The following is a 21,551-nucleotide window of genomic DNA, read 5'->3' as shown; positions in this document are numbered from 1 at the left end:
TTTGTACCTAACCGTTTTTCTTTTGGGGTTTTTTTTTTTTTTTTTTTTTTTTTTTTTTATGTACCTGAGTAAATAAACAAAAAGTCCTAGTTAATGATTGATGTACCTAATAAAAAAAATAATTACTTTTTCCATACAGGGATCCCGGGTTGCCATTAAAAAGGTCGTTAAGAAAAAAGTCGACGTAAACAAGAAGCTGCTGTGGGAAATAAAACAGGTAGGCACCTACATACCTAATTATTACCTATATTTTGTAAAATGTAATCCCTCAGTTTTATTTTATGATCTAAATTTACTATTCTTTTATTTAATTGGAATTTCCCTTGCTAAGGAAATAGCAAAGTTCGAGTGCAAGGGGCATCCACTCGTAAAATTTGTAGCCACAACCAAATGTCAGCAATCACTCTAGTTAGGGCTGATTGAGAACCTGACGACAAACGCCGACCCCGTCTGTACATGGGACAATGCGAAGAAGAAGAAGAAGAAGAAGAAGAAGAAGAAGAAGAAGAAGAAGAAGAAGAAGAAGAAGATGATGGTCGTTAAGAAAAAAGTCGACGTAAACAAGAAGCTGCTGTGGGAAATAAAACAGGTAGGCACCTAATATCTAATTATTACCTATTTTGTAAAATGTAATCCCTCGGTTTTATTTTATGATCTAAATTTAATATTCTTTTATTTTATTGGAATTTCCCTTGCTAAAGAAATAGCAAAAATCGAGTGCAAAGGGCATCCACTCGTAAAATTTGTAGCCAAAACCAAATGTCAGCAATCACTCTAGTTAGGGCTGATTGAGAACCTGCCGACAAACGCCGACCCCGTCTGTACATGGGACAATGCGAAGGCTGATTGAGAACCTGACGACAAACGCCGACCCCGTCTGTACATGGGACAATGCGAAGAAGAAGAAGAAGAAGAAGAAGAAGAAGAAGATTTCTTTGTTTTTGGTTTCCAGGTTCGTGACGTTACTCATGAGAACACGGTCAGGTTTGTGGGCGCCTGTATTGAGTACCCCTGCGTCCTGATCCTCACTGAATATTGTCCTAAGGGCAGTCTCAAGGATGTGCTACAGAATGAACAACTCAAACTGGACTGGAACTTCCGGATGTGTCTCATTCATGATATTGTCAAGGTTTCCTAAGACTTTATTTCACCATTTTCAAATAATGAAGTCTGAGTATTATAGGGGAGCCATTCCACAAATGAATTTTCACTCCGAACTTTGCAATTCTCACTTTTTGAGAGAGAGAGAGAGAGAGAGAGAGAGAGAGTCCCCAGATATGTGCTTGTTTTACCAATCGATCAACTTCAATCTAAGTTTTTATAATCGAAATAGTAGGTAATAAAAAAAAATATGTAGGTAGTCAGAAAACTATGGGCTCTGTAGAAAGAAATGTAAAACGAAATGCAGTAATACCTCATCGGACCATGTTTTTGAAAAAGCTGGGCCAGGCATTTGATGGTTAAATTCAGAACTGCATTTACTACAAGAGAAAAAATCCCGAGAAATACATATGAAGGAGGATACCTCTCTTTTTGTTTTAAAATTATTATCTGCATAGCATCTAGGTAGGTAATATTTGATTTTGTTTTCTCAGGGCATGACGTATCTACATTCCTCTGAGCTCGGTGTCCATGGGAAGTTGAGATCGAGCAATTGTTTGATCGACGGCAGATTTGTGGTAAAGATCTCGGATTTCGGGCTAAACATCTTGACCACACCTTCGGAAATCACCAAAGACAGCAACTACTATAACAGTAAGAATCTCGTTTGTTGTAATGCCTAAGGAGGGATCAAAGAACATCAATTGTTCACTTTATTAATGTGTAGGTACTTCCCTGGGAGGATTACCTACTTCAAATTACTTTCCCCTTGATCTACTCGTATATCTGTAGCCTCATGTGTCAATTTCATATTGATTACTTTTTAATATGTCTTTATAGACGACTTTTAAGTTTCACGCTCAGGCAGAAGGCAAGATACCTAACTAAGTATTCATGATAGTCATTGTGCCTGCCTGTTCCCGATATTTTCTCGATCTACATGATGTCTGCCCGTTTTCGGGCTATTTTCAGAGTTACTATGGGTGGCCCCTGAACTTCTTCCAGTCACAGTCATACCAGGCTCCCCTGCCACCCAGAAAGGAGATGTGTACAGTTTCTCCATCATACTGGAGGAGATTGTAGTGCGGGGAGGTCCTTATGAGGTGGCCAAGCAGTTCTTGTCAACGGAGGGTAAGAAAAGTTAGGTGGAAGGGTCATTCCTCTAGGTCTAGGTCCTAGGAGAAATCTGCCATTATTGCCAATCCGCAAAAAAAGGATAGAGTTCTTTTGAACCTTGATCTTTGATTTCAAAAATCACTCCTCCTTTTGATGATACATTTTATTGAGATGTATCAAGCTATCAAGCAATAGGTAATATCAGTCTATTAAATATCATCCGTTAGATACCTATCTCAGATGTTAATTTTTCCTTCCGTCAGAAATTCTCAAACGGGTTCAGGAACGCGAATTTCCGCCATTCCGACCGGACGTCTCTGGTGCTGACTGCCCCCACGACATCAAACTCCTCATGGACAAATGCTGGCTCGATTCTCCCGAGGATCGGCCAACGTTTGAGACGATTAAATCCGATATACGGACCATTATGAAGGGATACTGTGAGAATCTGATGGACGATTCTCGTTTGGAAGTGCCGGGTCAACCGGGGGGCATGTTTAAAAAGTACTAATTTTAAAACAAAAAAAAAAAAAAAAAAAAAAAATACCTACCTGGAGGCTTCAAAATTCTGATTTCTCGCTGACTCTAAAAAGAGTTCAGATTTCAGTACTTAGGTAAGTAAAAACAGAAACTAGAAACCCGAGAAGCAGTTACATAATGAACAAATAATAAAATTATAAAGAGGGAGAAAAAAAAAATAAGAAAACCAAGTGAATAAAATAAGATGAAGAGCATGAAAGTTTTCCATAATAAAAAGGTAGGTACCAAGTTCATGTTTCAGGCTCGATTCTCCCGAGGATCGGCCAACGTTTGAGACGATTAAATCCGATATACGGACCATTATGAAGGGATACTGTGAGAATCTGATGGACGATCTACTGAGGCGAATGGAGCAGTATGCGAATAACTTGGAGGTGCTGGTGGAGGAGAAGACAGAGCAGCTGAGTCAGGAGAAGAGACGCTCGGAGGAACTGCTGTACCAGGTGCTACCCAGGTAATCAGGTGCTACCTAGGTAATCAGGTGCTACTAAGGTTATCAGGTGCTACCCAGGTAATCAGGTGCTACACAGGTAATCAAGTGCTACCCAGGTAATCAGGTGCTGATCTAGTAATCAAGTGATAGTTGAACAAAGTGAGCTTTGCAAATAATCTGGAGCTGCTGGTGGAGGAGAAGACAGAGCAGCTGAGTCAGGAGAAGAGACGCTCGGAGGAACTGCTGTAACAGGTGCTACCCAGGTAATCAGGTGCTACTCAGGTAATCAGGTGCTACTCAGGTAATCAGGTGCTACCCAGGTAATCAGGTACTACCCAGGTAATCAGGTGCTACCAAGGTAATCAGGTGCTGATCAAGTAATCAAGTGATAATTCAACAAAGTAAGCTTTGTAATCCGTTCACTATGCGTGTCTGTTTGTTCCACCATAACTGACGAAAGGTCTGTCCGATTTTGATTTCGTCTTAAATTTTCTCATTGGAATTTAGGCTTGATGGAACTTGATACTAGTAGGTAAAGACGTTTGAGCTGGCTTTGAGTTGTTGCAAAACAACAATTTCTTCCCTACACGTAATAGGTACCTACTTATTGTGTGTTTCAGAAGCGTATGGAATATTTTAAACTGAGAGAAAACAAATCTTATCATTGAATTTTTTACTCCTTTAGTTTGAACTCTATGGCCCATTCCTCTCCCCTTTTTAAAGGTGCAATTACACTGAGTCAAAATGTAGCATGTTGCACTCGAACGGAGGAGAAGACAGAGCAGCTGAGTCAGGAGAAGAGACGCTCGGAGGAACTGCTGTACCAGGTGCTACCCAGGTAATCAGGTGCTACCCAGGTAATCAGGTGTTACTCAGGTAATCAGGTGCTGCCCAGGTAATCAGGTGCTACCCAGGTAATCAGGTGCTACCAAGGTAATCAGGTGCTACCCAGGCAATCAGGTAGGTACTACCCATGTAATCAGGTGCTACTCAGGTAATCAGGTGCTACCTAGGTAATCAGGTGCTACCAAGGTAATCAGGTGCTGCCCAGGTAATCAGGTGCTACCCAGGTAATCAGGTGCTACCAAGGTAATCAGGTGCTTATCAAGTACTCAAGTGATAGTTCAACAAAGTAAGCTTTGTAATCCGTTCACTATGCGTGTCTGTTTGTTCCACCATAACTAACGAAAGGTCTGTCCGATTTTGATTTCGTCTTAAATTTTCTCATTGAATTTAGGCTTGATGGAACTTGATACTAGTAGGTAAAGACGTTTGAGCTGGCTTTGAGTTGTTGCAGAATGTTGCAATAACAACTCTTCCCTACACGTTAAACCTACTTATTGTGTGTTGCAGAAGCGTATGTAGTTATGTACCTAACTGAAATAAATTTCTCTGCTGTTCTAGTTTCCATTCCAGACCCCAGACCCGTAGATTCAAATTGAATATTCACCACGCTTCCTCTTTTGATTCCAGACCCGTAGCTCAGCAGCTGATGGCGGGGGATATGGTGCAACCCGAACAGTTTGAATGTGTCACCGTATACTTCAGCGATATTGTGGGTTTCACCTCGCTGTGTGCACAGAGCTCACCCATGCAAGTGGTAAACTTGCTGAATGATCTGTACAGCACGTTCGATCGTGTGATCGGTGCTTACGATGTTTATAAGGTGAGTGAACTTGCCTAGCAGAGGCTCCTGTGGGAAATGTCCGGGTTTTCGATGGAATGTCCGGGTTTTTGGAACCAAATGTCCTACTTTTTAAAAATTTGATCTGGAGACCCTACCTACGACTCCTACGAGTTTTTTTCTTCTTCATCATGGTCGCTATTTTAGCTTCACTTTTCAAGAATACCTTGTTATCCAGTGAGTTTTAACCCCCTTGAAAAATATTTCGCGATGCCGCGAATTTTTGAAAAAAACTACCGCCAGGAATTTTTGTGCAATTTTGCATCAGATTTGCGATTTCCGTGTCAGCTCAGCTCAGATTACTTTTCAGTAAGTAGCCATAATCAAGACAGTTTCTCCATCATACTGGAGGAGATTGTAGTGCGGGGAGGTCCTTATGAGGTGGCCAAGCAGTTCTTGTCAACGGAGGGTAAGAAACGTTGGGTGGAAGGGTCATTCCTCTAGGTCCTAGGAGAAATCTGCCATTATTGCAAATCCGCAAAAAAAAGGGATAAAGTTCTTTTGAACCCTGATCTTTGATTTCAAAAACCACTCCTTCTTTTGATGATACATATTATTGAAATGTATCAAGCTATCAAGCAATAGGTAATATCAGTCTATAAAATATCATCCGTTTATAGATACCTATCTCAGATGTTAATTATGCACCAACTCTATTTCCTTCCGTCAGAAATTCTCAAACGGGTTCAGGAACGCGAATTCCCGCCATTCCGTCCGGACGTCTCTGGTGCTGACTGCCCCCACGACATCAAACTCCTCATGGACAAATGCTGGCTCGATTCTTACCGCCAGGAATTTTTGTGCAATTTTGCATCAGATTTGCGATTTCCGTGTCAGCTCAGATTACTTTTCAGTAAGTAGCCATAATCAAAGTAAGGTTGAAACTAGAAGCAGTATATCATACCTACTTTCCGATAACCAGTCAAGTCTACCAGTTCCCATTTCGCCACGTCACAGTAAGTACCTACCTTCTCACTTAGATTTTTTAGTAGCTACCTCATCTGAAAATGGAAACAACCATTGATAAATTGGGTATTTATGACTTGGGATCAACAGGGTTGAAACTAGAAGCAGTATATCATACCTACTTTCCGATAACCAGTCAAGTCTACCAGTTCCCATTTCGCCACGTCACAGTAAGTACTTACCTACCTTCTTACTTAGATTTTTAGTTAGGTACCTACCTACCTCATCTGAAAATGAAAGTGGAAATAACCATTGATAAATTGGGTAGTTATGACGTGGGATGAACAGTTTTTTGTAGCATTACTGTTCATGAAACGTTTCCAGACGACCCTGAAATGTCAAAGTCAAATTGATTGTTGTTAAACGGAAATATCTGAACGTGAGTTTCTCACAATAAAAATAAAGCTTCCGCGTTCTAAATTCCAAAAGACAGTAAAAAATAGGTTACAGAGGCGACAGCTTCTTTCTTTTACACCTTCCATCATTCCCTTTTCCCTCTCCTAAACCTACGTCATATACGTGCCTTAACGTTGCTTAATATATCAATTTTTTTCCTACCTGTCAAAAAGCTATTTATCATATGGGTAGGTGTCTCTTCTCCATACCTACTTATAGGGTAAGGGTGTGGGTAGGTATCACATAATGTGTTTGTGTACTTACCCTTATATTATACAGTACAGGGGGACTAAGGTGAAAGAAAGGACGTGCCCCATTTCAATCGCTCTTCACTGATGACAAGGAGAAATCTTACCACCTCTTATTTGCCCTACGGTCGGTTTATTTATCATATGGGTAGGTGTCTCTTCTCCATACCTACTTATAGGGTAAGGGTGTGGGTAGGTATCACATAATGTGTTTGTGTACTTTCCCTTATATTATACAGTACAGGGGGACTAAGGTGAAAGAAAGGACGTGCCCCATTTCAATCGCTCTTCACTGACAAGGAGAAATAACTTTCCACCTCTTGTTTGCCCTACGGTCGGTCGCGTCTGTTGCTGTCAGATTGTCCTCGAAATAAAGCGAAAATGTCTGATTAGAAATCCTCAGGATTATTCCTCACATGCATCCGTCTCCCCCTCCCCCCAAAAGAAAAAGTTGCCATTTTCCATTTTTAGGGTTTTCAAGTCTTTCAAGTTTTTGGCCCTCAAAGTTTCACCGTTCCCCTTCCCTTCTCAGGTAGAGACAATAGGAGACGCTTACATGGTGGTATCTGGACTACCAGAGAGAAATGGGGACAACCACGCACGAGAAATCAGCCGCATGGCCCTGTCCCTTCTCAGGTAGAGACAATAGGAGACGCTTACATGGTGGTATCTGGACTACCAGAGAGAAATGGGGACAACCACGCACGAGAAATAAGCCGCATGGCTTTGGCTATACTGGAAGCAGTTCAATCCTTCAGTATTCAACATAAACCGGACGCTCAGCTTAAAGTACGGATTGGAATACATTCAGGTAAGACTCACATAAAGAGGATTGTTCGTTCGTTTCATAGGTAAGGGTAACTTTCTCCTCCCGGACTAATTTGGGATCATGACTATCATGAGGGAACTCTTTCATCCAGGACTAATTTGGCAGAGGCGGACCGACTTGGGTAGAGTCTGTGGAATGATTACGTATCTTTATCTTCCCGGACTGATTTGGAAAGATACGGTAACTTTCTCCTCCCGGACTAATTTGGGGAAAGACGGTAACTTACTCCTCCCGGACTAATTTGGGATGATGAGAGACTCTTTCAACCCGGACTAATTTGGGATGATTAGAGAACTTCTTCCTCCCGGACTAATTTGGGATGATGAAAGAGCTCTTTCATAATGATTACGTATCTTTATCTTCCCGGACTGATTTGGAAAGATACGGTAACTTTCTCCTCCCGGACTAATTTGGGGAAAGACGGTAACCTACTCCTCCCGGACTAATTTGGGATGATGAGAGACTCTTTCAACCCGGACTAATTTGGGATGATTAGAGAACTTTTTCCTCCCGGACTAATTTGGGATGATGAAAGAGCTCTTTCATCCCGGACTAATTTGGGATGATGAGGGAACTCTATCACCCCGGACTAATTTGGCATAAGACGGTAACTTTCTCCTCCCGGACTAATTTGGTATAAGACGGTAACTTTTCCTCCCGGACTAATTTGGGGTAAGACGGTAACTTACTCCTCCCGGACTAATTTGGGATGATGAGAGACTCTTTCAACCCGGACTAATTTGGGATGATTAGAGAACTTCTTCCTCCCGGACTAATTTGGGATGATGAAAGAGCTCTTTCATCCCGGACTAATTTGGGATGATGAAAGAGCTCTTTCATCCCGGACTAATTTGGGATGATGATAGAGCTCTTTCATCCCGGATTAATTTGGGATGATGAGGGAACTCTATCATCCCGGACTAATTTGGTATAAGACGGAGACAAATTCCTATCGGACTAAGTTTAGTCCGGGTGGAAGAAGTTCTCTAATCATCCCAAATTAGTCCGAGAGGATAGAGTCACCCTATCTTCCCAAATTAGTCCGGGAGGACAGAGTCACCCTATCTTCCCAAATTAGTACGGGAGGATAGAGTCACTCTATCATCCCAAATTAGTCATCTCTTACCTGAATGTATTCCAATCCGTACTTTAAGCTGAGCGTCCGGTTTATGTTGAATACTGAAGGACTGGACCGCTTCTAGTATAGCGAGGGCCATGCGGCTGATTTCTCGTGCGTGGTTGTCCCCATTTCTTTCTGGTAGTCCAGATACCACCATGTAAGCGTCTCCTATTGTCTCTACCTGAGAAGGGAGGGGGAACGGTGAAACTTTGAGGGTCAAAAACTTGAAAGACTTGAATACCCTAAAAATGGAAAATGGCATCTTTTTCTTTGGGGGGAGGGGGAGACGGATGCATGTGAGGAATAATCATGAGGATTTCTAATCAGACATTTTCGCTTTATTTCGAGGACAATCTGACAGCAACAGACGCGACCGACCGTAGGGCAAATAAGAGGTGGTAAGCTTTCTCCTTGTCAGTGAAGAGCGATTGGGGCACGTCCTTTCTTTCACCTTAGTCCCCCTGTACTGTTTTTTTTTTTTTTTAGAAATTTACGGGATAACCCCATTTTAATAATTTATAAGGGTAAGTACACAAACACATTATGTGATACCTACCCACACCCTTACCGTATAAGTAGGTATGGAGAAGAGACACCTACCCATATGATAAATAGCTTTTTGACAGGTAGGAAAAAAAATTGATATATTAAGCAACGTTAAGGCACGTACCTATATGACGTAGGTTTAGGAGAGGGAATGATGGAAGGTGTGAAAGAAAGATGCTGCTGTCTAAAGAACTGGGGAAAAAGAAAATTTATGTTATTCACACAAATAATGTAGGGAAAATAAGATGAAAATAGTACCTATAAGTATGTAGACTATTGTAGACAAGCAAGTGTTCACTTCAAACAACATTGATTTATGATCCAAACAGAGCCTACCACAATATTAAGGCACTATTATTATTATACTGATGCAACATGAAGGGTGATTCAGCCTATTTTTTACTGTCTTTTGGAATTTAGAACGCGGAAGCTTTATTTTTATTGTGAGAAACTCACGTTCAGATATTTCCGTCAGTTGTTACCCATCAATTTTTTTCCCAAGGAAAATTGAGAATTCCGGATAGGGTTTAGGGTACCATGGGTGAATTTAAAAGTAACCATAATATAGTCCATATAAGGACGACAATTTTTTTTTTTTTTTAGGTTCAAGTTCATCCAAATCAACTCAAAAAGCTCATTCCAAGGCCATTACAATAGTAATAAAAAGGTATAAGGGACGGACTATTGTATTCGCTTCGGTGTCGTCTGTCTGTCACTCTGTCATTATATAGTCAATAAGGCGGAACCAATGAGATTCCGCTTTGGACATCCACACTTGTAGCTCCATAAAGCGGAATCTCACAATTGGTGCACCCATGTTTGACTATAAAGAAGTCACATAATGGAATTCGGCTCAACATAGACCTACCCAAAAAATAGTCCAAAAAGACCTGTGCAAAAGAATTTCCAGAAGTGAACAGACCGTTCCTGGTGAAAATCGACAAACTAAAGGAAAAATCATCGAGTTAAAACTTGGAACTCTCTTCGTTCAATTATTTATTTATAGTCAAATATATAGTTAAACAAAGCGATCATTCGAGATTTTCATGTTTTGCGTAAAGAGGAAGCTGAGGTTAATAGACATATCAGAAATACCGCCAGGAATTTTTGTGCAATTTTGCATCAGATTTGCGATTTCCGTGTCAGCTCAGATTACTTTTCAGTAAGTAGCCATAATCAAGATAAGGTTGAAACTAGAAGCAGCACATCATACCTACTCTCCGATAACCAGTCAAGTCTACCAGTTCCCATTTCGCCACGTCACAGTAAGTACCTACCTTCTCACTTGGATTTTTTAGTTAGCTACCTCATCTGAGTCATCTGAAAATGGAAACAACCGTTGATAAATTGGGTATTTATGACTTGGGATCAACAGTTTTTTTTGTAGCATTACTGTTCATGCTTCATGAAATGTTTCCAGACGACCCTGAAATGTCAAAGTCAAATTGATTGTTGTTAAACTCTCTGCTGGTAACACATCATTAAAAAATACATGAAAGGAAATAAATAATTGGTAGGTAATCAATGTTGCTGACAACCTACTTATTTTGTTCTTGAGCTCTTGAGGAATTAGGGGTACTAGTGCAGAAGCCATGACAATGAAAAATTGCAACTAAAAAGAGCAGTCAAGCAGTGACCAGTATACGTATGTATTATAGAGTTGGGTTAAATGCAAATAAGAGCTTTCACAATTTGAGCCATGACAAGTGTTATTATAAGGTTAGGTTAAACACAAAAAAAGAGCTTTTGTTTTCATTGTTGTGGCTTCTGAATAATTAGGGACCCAGAGTTGTTCATGAAAGAGGGCCCTGGATCTAATTGATACTCTCAACAATGCATGATTGATGGCCTTTGCTAATTAGATAGATTTCTCTATTATGATTTACATATTTACAATTTTTAATAGGTACGTCTGGAAAGTGGTCTGGCTAGCAGTCTTTAAACAGGGAGGGTACCAGCCTAAAATTTCCCTTGCTTAAGAAATAACGGTTGAGTGCAAAGGGCATCCACCGTTGGAAAACTCTTAAAAAGCCGTAGCTAGGGCTGATTGAGAGGCTGACAAAAATGCCAACCCTGTCTGAACACGGGAAAAGCTGAGAAAGAAGAAGAATGCTTCTGGAAAATACCTACTTGTCTTCATCCTCTTCACGCCCAAGTTCAATTTTCATTTTGTAGTACTATGTGACTGGTGTCCTTGGTACCATGTGCCCAGGGAGGAAAAGTGTTTTGTAGTGCTATGTGCCCATGTCCTCGCACAAGGACAACATGCTTTTTTTTCTTTCACACTTAATAGTCAGCTGATATAAAATGATAACTATTTTTATCACCAAGAGAGAGCATCACTGTTACTATTAAAACTTTTGTTTATTTACTTTCCATTTGTTCTTGCCCAAGGACACCAGTCACATATTACCATAGTTAAATTTTGGCTTGGGCACATAGTACTATAAAAAAAATTGTCCTTGGATGAGGACATTAGGCACAATGAGGTTATGCTACAGAACTAATAACTATTAACTACTATAGTATAAGGTCACCAGTAGATAAGATAAAATACTGAGCTATGAATATTTTAAACTGAGAGAAAACAAATCTTATCATTGAATTTTTTACTCCTTTAGTTTGAACTCTATGGCCCATTCCTCTCCCCTTTCTAAAGGTGCAATTACACTGAGTCAAAATGTAGCATATGCTTCAAGGCAACAAGTAGGTTGCTGCATTGAAATGTGCTTCAAAGCCATCTCAAAATTAATAGTCACCATGACACAGCATGCTCCAAAGATTCTGCATTTTACAGAGTGATATGGTCTTGGAGTATGGAGTAGGTATTTAACATCATGCTAAATGTTGCCCTGAATCATCCTTCATGTTGCATCAGTATAATAGTGCCTTAATATTGTGGTAGGCTCTGTTTGGATCATAAATCAATGTTGTTTGAAGTGAACACTTGGTTCATCAGTATAATAGTGCCTTAATATTGTGGTAGGCTCTGTTTGGATCATAAATCAATGTTGTTTGAAGTGAACACTTGCTTGTCTACATACTTGTAGGTACTATTTTCATCTTATTTTCCCTACATTATTTGTGTGAATAACATAAATTTTCTTTTTCCCCAGTTCTTTTCCAAGTGTTATAATTACAAATTTACAGTGTTATAATTTCCAAGTGTTATAAGTACTGAGTGTACCTTTGATTTGTTTTCAGGCTCTTCCTTTATTCAATTTTAGAACAAAATGTCTCTTGAGGTAAGTAAGGCAATTTTCATCACATATTTATTTCATAAATGTTTAGACAGTTTGGACCTACCTAATTTCATTGGCTTGACAATTTTATTATTAACTCTCTCTCTCTCTCTCTCTCTCTCGCGTTCTCCCCCTCAGCCTTCACCTCCTTCTTCTTCCTCTCCACTAAAACGTGGTTTTTTTTTTTAATTATTATTATTTTTTTAATTCAAACATGTGGATATTCTATATCAGAGGGGTTCTCAATCTCAACCTGTTCAATTTCTAGTACCACCTGACATAGTTGTGGTAGTTTGAAGTAACACCAGACCTTGGCAGGCTTGATCATCGCCCAAGGACTACGTGTAGCACACCTTGAGAAGCGCTGTTCTGGATATATACCTACATATCGTGTTACCCCTTATCTATACCTACTTATAAACATCTTATAAAAATATACAAACCCAATTGCCCTTCTCTGGAACCTCTTCACAACCCAAGCTCCTTTACAAATTCAAGACATTCAACGAAGGGAGTCAGTTTGGATCTGGAGGTTGGGGGTTCGAGTCCAAGTCAAGTCATAAACTTTATCTAGGTGTAATAATTGGGGAACGATATTTGTGACAAGCATTAACACAGGTGAAAACGTCAGAATATGTCACGTCAGAAAATGTATAACACATCAGGCAGTGTTTGAATAACATTGATACGAGTTTTCGGACACTCAATATGTACAAAATTGTCATGTTAAAACTTAAAACTTGGACCTGAACCAATTACAACCGGTTTCCTTCAAGACCTAGAATTTGGCACTGAAGAGGATTCAAAAGGAGGGAGCCATACGCTATCGCTAAGCTTCACATTATCTGCCCCCTGGCCATTGAGATTAGAGTGCTTCATTTGCCTGTGTTGTTACTGTAGTGACGTTTGTAGAGCTCAGTGTTGTATAATATTTTGAGTTAATTTATTTTATTACAAGGTTTATTACTATAACTAAATATCTCCTTACTTAATGTCATAACTCCTGTGGGGTTAATATTTAGCAATTAAATGCCACATAGATTTTTAAACAAATTTTTCAATACGATTATGATTTTTAATATTTCGATTTGAAAAGGACGTTTAGCAGTAACAGTTCCCTCTATCAAACCTAAAAAAAAAAACACGTGTTTAATCAGTGAGCTTTCGTCACCACTCGGGCTATCATCATCAGGATAGAACGGTTTTATAGATGTCACCTTAGTTATAATTCAGTATTGAATATTAAGTACCTACCCTCAAGTTGCAGGTGTCAAGGTAATCGTGTGACTTGGAATTCAGTGTCAAAGTGGATCTTGTTTAGTTACCTGACGAATTATGTGTAAAGTTTTAATATAAATAAATAAACCAATATAAATAATATTGGTTTTTAGTTTTTTTTTTTTTAATTTTGGAGAAGGCTTTAGTCAGAGATTGGTCACAATTTATCGCGGGAAGTCTTTTGTGATAGATCCTTTAAAATCTTCAAATGATAGTGTTCCTACAATACCTACTCTACTTGGTGAAATTGTGATTTTGAAACGCTCGTTTGATTCTTGTTTGAATTCCAATTTAGTGCCAAAGCACATTGTGTAATCAAATGCAATGGTAATCACAAAAATCATAATAATTATCCTTGTTTTTAAAAACCAGAGGAAGACTTAGACGAAACAAAGTTCCCCGTAGAAATCAGAAACGAGTTTCATACAAATGGTGGCACAAGTGAAAATAGATAGGACAGGAGGATAAATATGGCCACGTATACGAACACTGTAGAAGCCATAGAGATACCAAATTTCCATACCAACCATATAGACAGTGTTAGCAAGTATCTGACAATGTTGATAGATAAGTTGACAGCAGCGCTTGTCAGAAACCTGTGCAGGAAAGAGGAAGTAATATTAGTGGGATCGTAAAACGTCAGTCAAACTTGGTCCATACCAACCATATAGACAGTGTTAACAAGTATCTGACAATGTTGATAGATAAGTTGACAGCAGCGCTTGTCAGAAACCTGTGGAGTAAAGAGGAAGTAATATTAGTGAGATCGTAAAACGTCAGCCAAACTTGATCTAAAAATTGAAATTTTCTTTAGGATAATCATAAACGTCAAATTTCTAATTGGAAATTTGTGTAAGAAGGTAATTGAATATTTCAACAGCTTCCGGTAGTTTGGTTGTTGAATGCTCGTCAAATTCGTCATAATAGGCGAAATTCTACAATGACTTCAAGTCAGGTACCTACTAAACGTAGTCAGTTGTCATGCGCAACCTTTCCACTGCTGGACAAAGGTCTCTTCCTGTGCTTTATACAACCAGTTATCACCACTCAGTTTTCTCAATGCATCGTACTTAACAAATGTTTACGTAATCGGTTGCAACCTTTCCACTGCTGGACAAAGGTCTCTTCCTGTGCTTTATACAACCAGTTATCACCACTCAGTTTTCTCAATGCATCGACGCGATGTACTTAACAAATGTTTACGTAATCGGTCGCAACCTTTCCACTGCTGGACAAAGGTCTCTTCCTGTGCTTTATACAACCAGTTATCACCACTCAGTTTTCTCAATGCATCGACGCGACGTACTTAACAAATGTTTACGTAATCGGTCTGTTCCCGTCTTTATGTACCCAATCCAGAATCGATGGAGTTTAAGAGTTTGGGCTATTTCACATCTAGACTGCAACTTGTAGTATACGGCAGTTTTCATGTTGAGGGCTAGATAGCCTTATGGGCCTGTTCACACTTAAACTTAAAGTTCAAGTGTGAACAGGCCCATAAGACTATGTAGCCATCAACATGAAAACTGCCGTATACTACAAGTTGCAGTCTAGATGTGAAATCCGCCTTTCAATAGTCAATACCCTAAATGCAGTTTAGATTCGTACCAATGTCCATTCCTATTCCTAATTTCACTTTAGGGATGTCGACTGAAACCGTCCACACTGCCTCGACAACATAGATTCACCTCGTCGATCGACGGCCGTCGACCATGTTTGAATACATAGATAAGTTGACAGCAGCGCTTGTCAGAAACCTGTGGAGGAAAGGGGAAGTAATATTAGTGGGATCGTAAAACGTCAGTCAGACTTGGTCTAAAAATTGAAATTTTCTTTAGGATAATCATAAACGTCACATTTCTAATTACTACATACTTATAGGTACTATTTTCATCTTATTTTCCCTACATTATTTGTGTGAATAACATAAATTTTCTTTTTCCCCAGTTCTTTTCAAAGTGTTATAAGTACTGAGTGTACCTTTGATTTGTTTTCAGGCTCTTCCTTTATTCAATTTTAGAACAAAATGTCTCTTGATGTAAGTAAGGCAATTTTCATCACATATTTATTTCATAAATCTTTAGACAGTTTAGACCTAATTTCATTGGCTTGACAATTTTATTATTATTATTGTTGTTTTTTTTCCCAAGTTTTTAAGAAGGGGTTTATTTTATACAAGCTGCAAGTGAATTAGGGTATGGGTAAAATTGTAGGTGGAAAACCTCTAAAGAAAAAACTACTTACTGCAAATGGCTTTTAGGAATACAGAAATGAACCTATCAAAATTCCTTCGAATTGGAATTCTTTATTATTATTTATTTCATTTTAATATCCAACCACCCAACATGTTTCAGAAATTCAACCAAGCCGCTGAGGATGTCAAAAACTTGAAGGACACCCCTGCCAATGATGAACTCTTAGAAATCTATGGTCTCTATAAGCAAGCTACTGTTGGTGATAACACCACAGGTAATATTCTAAACTTGATATTTAAGATACCAGTTTTTTTGCTGTGAGTTGTAGCAGTTTCTAGGTACTGTCAGCATAGGGATGAAAAGTCTGTAGTTGAAGTCGTCTGCTCAAAGTGTAGACATACTAGAGGGGAAACGGTCGTTCAAAGGCGCTAGGATATAAAGAGATTGGTAAATTAATAAGGACTATAGAACATCTAACTCTAATCAGATCTAACTAATCGTATCTAACATTTCCAACTATCCACCTCAAAATTACGCTACAATAAGTTTCATATCACTGGGACTCGATCCCCAGCCCCCTAGATTACAAATTCAAAGACCTCTGAACTACTTGGGCTAGATTATTAGTTTATCACATAATGATCTAAAATGTTCTATAGCAAACCGCACTTATAACGTCACTTACCATACTGTGTTACAATACGAGGTCGAATAATTGTGTTTCTCTTCACGTTTCCTGGGTCGATATTTCCTCAAGAATTCCAAGTCCGACATAACCTCATCTGAATCGAAAAATTCTACCGCATGTCGCCGATTTTGCCAATCTGTGGGTAACAATTTCCTTTGTAGGTACACCCAATGCAAACAATTTGGGACAAAACGAAGTTTTTTGCGGACTTGAGAGCAAGGAATTAGGGCTAAAACTAAATGCCTTGCGCAGTTACGTAGGGGCAAAAATTTCAGGGAAAGACCTTGCGTACTTGAGAGCAAATAATTCAGGGTTAGATAGAGTTTTTCGCGCACTCAGCAAAAAATTGGGGCAACACAGATTATCTTGCGCATTTAAGAGCAAAATATTCGGTAAAAAACGGAGCTTTTTGTGGACTTACTCGCAAGAGCAAAAATTGTCCCCAGTCTCTTGTGCGTTCCGTCCTAGCATGGTTGTTTCTTTGTTAATTTTGGTTCTTTAAAATGTCTACTTTCTATGAGTATCTATTTACCTGAATACTTTCCGAGATTCCGTCTTGACTTTCTGAAAGGGGTTGGCGGTTTGCCAAACATTGGTCTTCTGGTCTGGTCCAATTGAAATCGAGAACTCACCACCCTGGGGTGTTTTTCCAGGAAAGGGTGTTTTGTAATCGTGTTTCAATCTCGGTTGTCTGAGTCGGAATCTCAATTTATGTTCGATTCTGTTTTGCCTCCCTTGTCCGATCTTCGTTTTTCAATATTTTCTGTTGTTCGTCGCAAGGTTTACAATGGTGAAAGCAGAAAAAAGTCAAAAGAAGGAGGATTTTTTCGATGCTAATATTCAAGTTGACCAAACTGACGACGTGACTGACTGCAGAAAATCGTGAAGTGGTGTCGATTTCTCAGCCATGAAAATATTCTGGTTCATTGGTAGGCGCTAGGTGATGGGTAAATTAATTCCAGGGAATCCAGGGTTCTAGAGTACCAGGGTTCGGTGGTGTGTTTTCATGATTTCCAAAGAAATCCCCGAAGCTTATTGAACTCGACAATGTTTTATTGTGTTCTATCATTGTCTGGACCGTGTATTGAAGAATTCAGCCTGTTATCGCTTTTTGTCGCTTCTAACTTGTTGAATAAATGAACTAAGGATTTTTTGATTGAGGCGATAGGTAAATTAATTCCAGGGAATCCAGGGTTCTAGAGTACCAGGGTTCGGTGGTGTGTTTTCATGATTTCCAAAGAAATCCCTGAAGCTTATTGAACTCGACAATGTTTTGTTGTGTTCTATTCTATCATTGTCTGGACCGTGTATTGAAGAATTCAGTCTGTTATCGCTTTTTGTCGCTTCTAACTTGTTGAATAAATGAACTAAGGATATTTTGATTAGTGGAGTGCTTAAAACCAAAAATAATAAACACATTGATTAAAATAATATTAATAAACATCTAAGGGTTACTATAAAATAGGGCTTGAAATAATTAATTAATCTCTTAATCTTATCCTTAATATAGGTATTCTAATCTGCTCATATGGTATATCTATATCACATGTGAGGAAATTAGAAAATGAAAATATTATCTTATAATTTATCTCTCAAGTTACATTAGCTGTAGGAGTATAAATTAAAACAAACATGACGACTCAAACTCAAATGATTATAGCCGTGAACGTATTCGTCCTCTCACTCATCGTCATTATCCTCTTAATCCCTATTTAAGCAGTTGGTTTAACAAATATGGATCACAGGTAATTGTTTAACGCCCGAAGACTTTAAGATCAAAGTGTGACCTCAAAAGTTATTTCAATTGGATTAAGCAATGTGATTTGCTAATCCTACTCCAAATTTTAATTTGAGTGAAATCTCTTAGGTCCCTAAAATGCATTACCAAATGTTACCTTCTATTTTCACTGTGATTCCCAAGTTTTTCCAGGAGGCATACTTTGTCAAGTAACATTTTCTGATGGAGAAATAAAGTGAAGGCACAGTAGTTGTTTATGCTTCTATTATAGGTACTGTAATTCCTTTCAGGTTTTTACTTTCTATTGCATATTATAAAGGAACCTATACATCTTGCAATAGAAGAAGTATTTTTGGTGAAGTTAGCAGACGACATGTTTCCTGCCAGCTGACCGGCTGTGAATCCGGTGGGGAATGGCGAGCCAATGCCTCCTGCAATATAGGACCAGAACCCGTTAGTCAGTTGGAGTAAACAACACAATCGCGAAGGTTTTTGTAAACCAATTTAGAGAAAATAGGTCTAACCTGAGAAGATGTTATTGTAGCGTCTTCAGATGTGGCCGAATGGTAATAGCAGAATAAGGACAAAGAAAGGTAGAACCTAAGAAGTCGACGCAATAAACACCCCAACAAAATCACATCTTTTCATGTCACCTATAAAGGTGCAACGTTAGGGAGCTAAAAAATTTGAGAAACGGGAAATTTTTCTTTTCTTTTACGAATTTCAAGATTACGAAATAAATCGATTTGAAAAATATCGGTAATTTTTACTTTTTTAATAATTTTTTGATATCGCATAATTATTATGCTGTCTTTGATATTCGACGTCACAAAATGTGTTTCAACAGTAACGAGCACAAACATATTTTCAAAGGGAATTTTGGACCTTTTAAAGTTTAAAGGAACTTTTTCACAGTTCGGACATTTCACATTTTGTATGGGGATTTTCACAAAAAATGCAGAAGATTTATCCAAATGCATATTGGGCTTACCTGACTCCCTAGCACTGCTGGGATTAGTAGAGGTGGAAGTGGCTGCTAATCGACTGAGTATGGACCGTTCAGACATGTGCAGACGTTGAGCTACGGGAGGAATGCGTGCCAGTGTGGCTGGGAGGCGCGACACATCAGATTTCATGTCGGATAGAAGTTCTTCTAGCTGGTTCAGCACCTGGAATAAATAGATTGGAAAACATACAATGTCAGACGCATAAAAATACGTGGGTATAGATATATAACTCAAAATGTCAAATTTTGGACTTACTGCCCTCTTTTTTAGCAGGGCAGTATTCGTCCTCTCACTCATCGTCATTATCCTCTTAATCCCTATTTAAGCAGTTGGTTTCACAAATATGGATCACAGGTAATTGTTTAACGCCCGAAGACTTTAAGATCAAAGTGTAACCTCAAAAGTTATTTCAATTGGATTAAGCAATGTGATTTGCTAATCCTACTCCAAATTTTAAATTGAGTGAAATCTCTTAGGTCCCTAAAATGCATTACCAAAATAATGTTACCTTCCATTTTCACTGTGATTCCCAAGTTTTTCCAGGAGGGATACTTTGTCAAGTAACATTTTCTGATGGAGAAATAAAGTGAAGGCACAGTAGTTGTTTATGCTTCTATTATACTGTAATTCTCAATTTATGCTCCAATCACAATACGTTCCATGAATGGACAACTATTTTGAAAGTAATTAGATGGGAGTGACCATACTGTGACTTGAAATCTAGGTGTTGTGGTTCTCGAGATAGAGCGATCAGTGTGTGAAATGTGAATGAGTGAATGGATCTTGTTCTTATAATATAAGATTAGTTATAGTTCCCTCTATTGAACCTCTTGAGAGAAAAAAGAAAAAAAAAAAAGTGTTACGCATCGGCGCGACGTATTTTACCAACAAGCTACCAGTCTACTCAATTTTTCCTCACCCAGCCTCAGTGGGGCCAGAAGAAGCCAACAGCATGGAATCGCCCAGATGGTCAACCATCCGGATAACCACACGAAATGTTGCTTAACTTATCTGATCAATTGGGAACTGGTATATTATTATTTATTTATTTTCCAACTTATTGTTTCATTACAAATTTTCATAAATGGTTTCTTCAAATATTGATCCCAAGGGCAAGGTAAACCGAAACTCTTGACAGTGTGCCGGTACCTACTCCCGAGTACCGGTGTGTGCCTGAAGGCATGTGATGTGTTCCAATCCAAGCGATTATGTGACTTTTAATTCAGTCATCATACAAAATTTCCCTTTGGACTAGTTGGGACAACGGCCCCCTACCACACACACTGCCAGTCCAAACTAGTCCAAAGAGAAATGAATTAAAAGTCAAAGTCACATAATCGAATACAACTCCACTCGACTCCGAAATGTGCTATCGCCACAGCCTGTAAAAGTAGAAAAGAGATCAACCCTGTCAGATCTCCATCGTTCTTCTCATCGAAATCGTCATCATCATTCTCGTCTGAAAAATGAAAATATAGCAATAAATATAAATGACTTGTTAGAAAGTATGGCACCTTGAAACATTTATTAGAAAATGTGGCAGCGTAAGGCATCTATTAGAAAATATGACAACTTGAGTAACCTATTAGAAAACGCGGTCAAACTTTCTTGACTTGGCGGGGCGGAGCGCTACCGCGCTCCTTAATATGGCAGCATAAGACAATGGAAAATATGGCAACTATTAGAAAATATCAAAATATGGCACAACTCATTTTTGCTTCCTTTCACCATTTACCAGCTGCAAAAAGGACTACCACTGAAGTCCACACATAATCGAACAAAAAACATATTCAACTTTCAACTTTAAAGTTGAACAACAACAGTTGAACGACTAAAAAGTTGAACGTGAGAACCCGCCTTAAGTTTAATAGTAATAGTATCTTTTAGTATCATTACTCCCAAATTCGTGAGATATTCCAAAACAATAATAAAAGAAAGTTTTGTAGCGACAGGCAGGAGGACGTCAAATTTGAGAGTCGATAACAGAGGAAGTGATGTGATGTCCCTATTTGTCTCTTGTCTTACCTCAATGTTACCTCCCACTCTAGCCAGTAGAGGAGGCAATGGTCTGTCTCTCTCTTGCTTACTCATCTCCTTCTTCTTAGCGCTGCGTCTGCCTGTCAGATCTCCATCGTTCTTCTCATCGAAATCGTCATCATCATTCTCGTCTGAAAAATGAAAATATAGCAATAAATATAAATGACCTGTTAGAAAGTATGGGACCTTGAAACATTTATTAGCAAATGTGGCAGCGTAAGTGATCTATTAGAAAATATGACAACTTGAGTAACCTATTAGAAAATATGGCAGCATAAGACAATGGAAAATATGGCAACTATTAGAAAATATCAAAATATGGCACAACTCATTTTTGCTTCCTTTCACCATTTCCCAGCTGAAAAAAGGACTACCACTAAAGTCCAC

At 38.8% G+C, this 21,551-nt stretch overlaps 3 protein-coding genes across 14 annotated transcripts in view; 2 read left to right on the top strand and 1 right to left on the bottom strand.

The window, feature by feature from the left end:
• The window catches only part of LOC103520220 (atrial natriuretic peptide receptor 1-like), a 13,655-nt gene extending 5,381 nt beyond the window's left edge, over nt 1-8,274 (top strand). Inside the window, exons 4-12 of the mRNA XM_017448523.2 lie at nt 140-217; nt 953-1,129; nt 1,596-1,755; nt 2,074-2,232; nt 2,481-2,583; nt 2,999-3,211; nt 4,664-4,856; nt 7,121-7,295; nt 8,249-8,274. Coding sequence (XP_017304012.1) covers nt 140-217; nt 953-1,129; nt 1,596-1,755; nt 2,074-2,232; nt 2,481-2,583; nt 2,999-3,211; nt 4,664-4,856; nt 7,121-7,295; nt 8,249-8,274 — 1,284 coding nt within the window. The remainder of the gene's footprint in view (nt 1-139; nt 218-952; nt 1,130-1,595; nt 1,756-2,073; nt 2,233-2,480; nt 2,584-2,998; nt 3,212-4,663; nt 4,857-7,120; nt 7,296-8,248) is intronic.
• Nucleotides 5,190-21,551, top strand: part of LOC108253865 (acyl-CoA-binding protein homolog 1) — a 32,983-nt gene continuing 16,621 nt past the window's right edge. For 2 of the 11 annotated variants that reach the window (XM_017448580.2, XM_017448570.2), the window contains exons 1-3: nt 10,171-10,244; nt 15,497-15,537; nt 15,854-15,968. In XM_017448580.2, coding sequence (XP_017304069.1) covers nt 15,526-15,537; nt 15,854-15,968 — 127 coding nt within the window. In that variant the 5' untranslated portion in view covers nt 10,171-10,244; nt 15,497-15,525. Of the gene's footprint in view, nt 5,206-5,677; nt 5,831-5,930; nt 6,011-10,092; nt 10,245-10,475; nt 10,493-12,183; nt 12,225-15,496; nt 15,538-15,853; nt 15,969-21,551 lie in introns of those variants that run through there. The other 9 variants (XM_026831489.1, XM_026831506.1, XM_026831509.1 and 6 more) reach the window with 9 other exon arrangements.
• Nucleotides 13,100-17,533, bottom strand: LOC108253856. 2 transcript variants are annotated; one of them, XM_026831481.1, is made up of 4 exons: nt 16,915-17,533; nt 16,380-16,518; nt 14,164-14,232; nt 13,100-14,026 (listed from the first exon to the last, which is right to left on the bottom strand). In XM_026831481.1, exons 1-4 carry the CDS (start codon nt 16,973-16,975, stop codon nt 13,921-13,923), a joined length of 375 nt encoding a protein of 124 aa, XP_026687282.1. In that variant the 5' UTR covers nt 16,976-17,533; the 3' UTR covers nt 13,100-13,920. The 2 variants fall into 2 exon arrangements, with proteins under 2 accessions (XP_026687282.1, XP_026687279.1); XM_026831478.1 differs by lacking the exon at nt 14,164-14,232 and having other exon boundaries at nt 13,100-14,095.

Source organism: Diaphorina citri, unplaced genomic scaffold, assembly GCF_000475195.1.
Source record: "Diaphorina citri unplaced genomic scaffold, Diaci psyllid genome assembly version 1.1 scaffold69, whole genome shotgun sequence".
NCBI classification, from domain to species: domain Eukaryota; kingdom Metazoa; phylum Arthropoda; class Insecta; order Hemiptera; family Psyllidae; genus Diaphorina; species Diaphorina citri.
The sequence above is the reverse complement of the archived record's forward strand: the minus strand, read 5'-3'. Positions and strand labels throughout refer to the sequence as shown.